Here is a 2,457-nt window from a genome sequence, read left to right on the forward strand (position 1 = left end):
CTTGCTGCAGCTAGTCGGTCTCCTGCTGCTGCAGCTGCTGCTGTTGCTGCTGTTGTTGCTGCTGCTGCAGAAGAAGAAAAAGAAAAAGAAACAGAGCGGTTGTTGCTGCTGCTGTTGCTGCTGTTGCTGCTGCTGCTGCTGCTGCTCTCGGGTGTATAGACAGCTGTGAGGCGCAGCCGATGGTGACGGCCGAGCGCAGCAGAAGAGACACCAAATGCTGCTGCTGCTGCTGCTGCTGCTGCTGCTGCTTCTGCTGCTTCTGCTGCTGCAACAAAAAGAAAAAGAGTAAACAGAAGAAAGGCCTCAACAAAGCCAAAAGAAGAGAGAAAGGAGACAGCCAAAAGGAGACACCTGAAAAGGAGACACCAAGAAGGAGACAGTTTTTTGTTTCACTCAGCAGCAGTATAGAGACAAAGAAGAACGAGTTTATGTTGTTGTTTTCTTTTTATTATATAATATATATTATATTAATTATATTATATAAAATAAAACAACAAAAAGGAGACAAAGAGACAGCGAAAGTAGCTAGCTGAGGATACACCGCAATGACCCTCCACGAGCGGGAGCCAGCCATAGTTAAGCGCTGGTGCTGCTGCTGCTGCTGCTGCTGCTGCTGCTGCTGCTGCTGCTGCTGCTGCTGCTGCTGCTGCTGCTGCTGCTGCTGCTGCTGTAGCTGTATGCGGTGGAGGCTAGTGTCTTCTTTGTTCTTTTTGTGTTATTTTTGTTAATTTAGTCAAAATAAGGTAAAAAGAAAAAAAGAAAAACAAAAAAAACACAAAACACCCAGCGCTGTATTCAAGCTGCCTGTACACCGCAGCCCTGGTGTTGCTGCTGCTGCTGCTGCTGCTGCTGCTGCTGCTGCTGCTGCTGCTGCTTTTGCTCCTTGGCTCTCTCTCTCTTGTTTTTTTTTCTCTTTGTCTCTAAACTTTTATTATTACTGGCGAAGCTGAAAACGCGACAACCAGCAACTCCCTGCACAGCAGCAGCAGCAGCATCATCATCATCAGCAGCAGCAGCAGCAGCAACAGCAGCAGCAGCAGCAGCTGCAGCAGCAGCTGCAGCGACAGCAGCAGCTGAGCGTGGAGATGCCCCGTCTTCTCTCCCCCCGCGACCCGTCTGCTGTTTCTTCTCAGGGGGGCCCCCGTGCCTCCTCTAGACTGTACCCTATACCCACGCGGGGGCCCCCTAGCCCTTCTCTCTAGCGCTGCAGCAGCAGCAGCAGCAGCAGCAGCAGCAGCTGTAGCAGCAGCTGTAGCAGCAGCAGCAGTAACAGCCCAGCCACTGAGGGGCCCTTGAGGCCTTCTCTCTAGTGCTGCAGCAGCAGCATCAGCAGCAGCGGCAGCAGCAGTAGCCGCTGCAGCAGCAGAATCACCAGCAGCAGCAGAATCACAGGAAGCAGCTGCAGCAGCAGCAACAGATTCATCAGCAGCAGCTGCAGCTGCTGCAGCAAGAGCAGCAGCAGCAGCAGCAGCAACAGCAGCAACAGCAGCAGCAGCAGCAGCAGCAAGAGTTGAGTATACTGCTGACAATGAGCAGATCCGTTGGCCCCCTGAAGGGGAAGGAGGAGCGGCTGCTGCAGCCGATGGCATCTGCTGCTGCTGAAGCACCGAACAGCAGCAGCAGCAGCAGCAGCAGCAGCAGCAGTAGCAGCAGCAGCAGCAGCAGCAGCAGGGATTCTGGCGGTTTACTATCTGGTGGTGTACGTGATGGTTTATTATCGGGTGTATCGCTATCGGATGCATCTCCAGCAGCAGCAGCAGCAGCAGCAGCAGCAGCAGCAGCAGCAGCAGCAGGAGGTGGTAACGCCGATGCAGCAGCAGCAGCAGGAGGAGGACCTGCTGCAGCAGCAGCAGCTGAGTCGCAGCTGCGAGGGTACATGTACGGGCAGCTAGCAAACGTCGCCAAGGCAGCAGTATGGTGGGGTTCTTTTGGTGTTTTATCTGTCTCTCTTTGGGGGGGCCCCCTGGGTGTGGGGGCCCTTCGTCTTGCTTTTAATATAGCATTGATTCTGGTGTCTCCTGCTGCAGCAGCAGCAGCAGAACGTTTGTCTGTGAAGAGGCTGCTGCTGCTGACGACGATAGGTCGGTGTTTAGTATGGAGTTTGTTGCTTCCTGGTGCCTGGATTGGGGTGTATATACACCTGAATAAACCTATATTATTTTGTGTTGCTGCTGCTTGTCTTGTATTTATTGATGGTGTCTTTGTTAGTTTAGCTAATGTTGTCGATGCAGACTGTGGGGGGATAGATGCTGTTGCTGCTGACGCGGAGACAGCAATAGGAGACAGCACAAGAGAGAGACTGATGCGGCTACATAGACTAACCTTTGATGTCTCCTTTGTCTTCTTTACTGCTCCTGTTGCTCTGCTGCTGCTGCTGCTGTGGACCAGCTGCAGCAGCTTACAGACTCTGCTGCAGCAGCTCTTACAGCTGCTGCAGCAGCAGCAGCAGCAGCAGCA

At 53.1% G+C, this 2,457-nt stretch overlaps 2 protein-coding genes across 2 annotated transcripts in view; one reads left to right on the forward strand and one right to left on the reverse strand.

The window, feature by feature from the left end:
• Window positions 1–10: 10 nt before the first annotated feature.
• Window positions 11–574, reverse strand: EMH_0046570 (uncharacterized protein; the record flags this gene model as incomplete). Its single annotated transcript, XM_013496182.1, has 2 exons — window positions 11–265; window positions 542–574. The coding sequence occupies 2 exons, from the start codon at window positions 572–574 to the stop codon at window positions 11–13; spliced, it is 288 nt and encodes a 95-aa protein (XP_013351636.1).
• A 954-nt stretch (window positions 575–1,528) lies between these two features.
• The window catches only part of EMH_0046590 (uncharacterized protein), a gene marked incomplete at both ends in the record, with an annotated part of 1,422 nt that continues 493 nt past the window's right edge, over window positions 1,529–2,457 (forward strand). The window contains one exon of the mRNA XM_013496183.1: window positions 1,529–1,917. Within this exon, the coding sequence (XP_013351637.1) occupies window positions 1,529–1,917 (389 nt within the window). The remainder of the gene's footprint in view (window positions 1,918–2,457) is intronic.

This window comes from Eimeria mitis, genomic scaffold (genome assembly GCF_000499745.2).
Source record: "Eimeria mitis Houghton genomic scaffold, Emh_scaff1965, whole genome shotgun sequence".
Taxonomy (NCBI): domain Eukaryota; phylum Apicomplexa; class Conoidasida; order Eucoccidiorida; family Eimeriidae; genus Eimeria; species Eimeria mitis.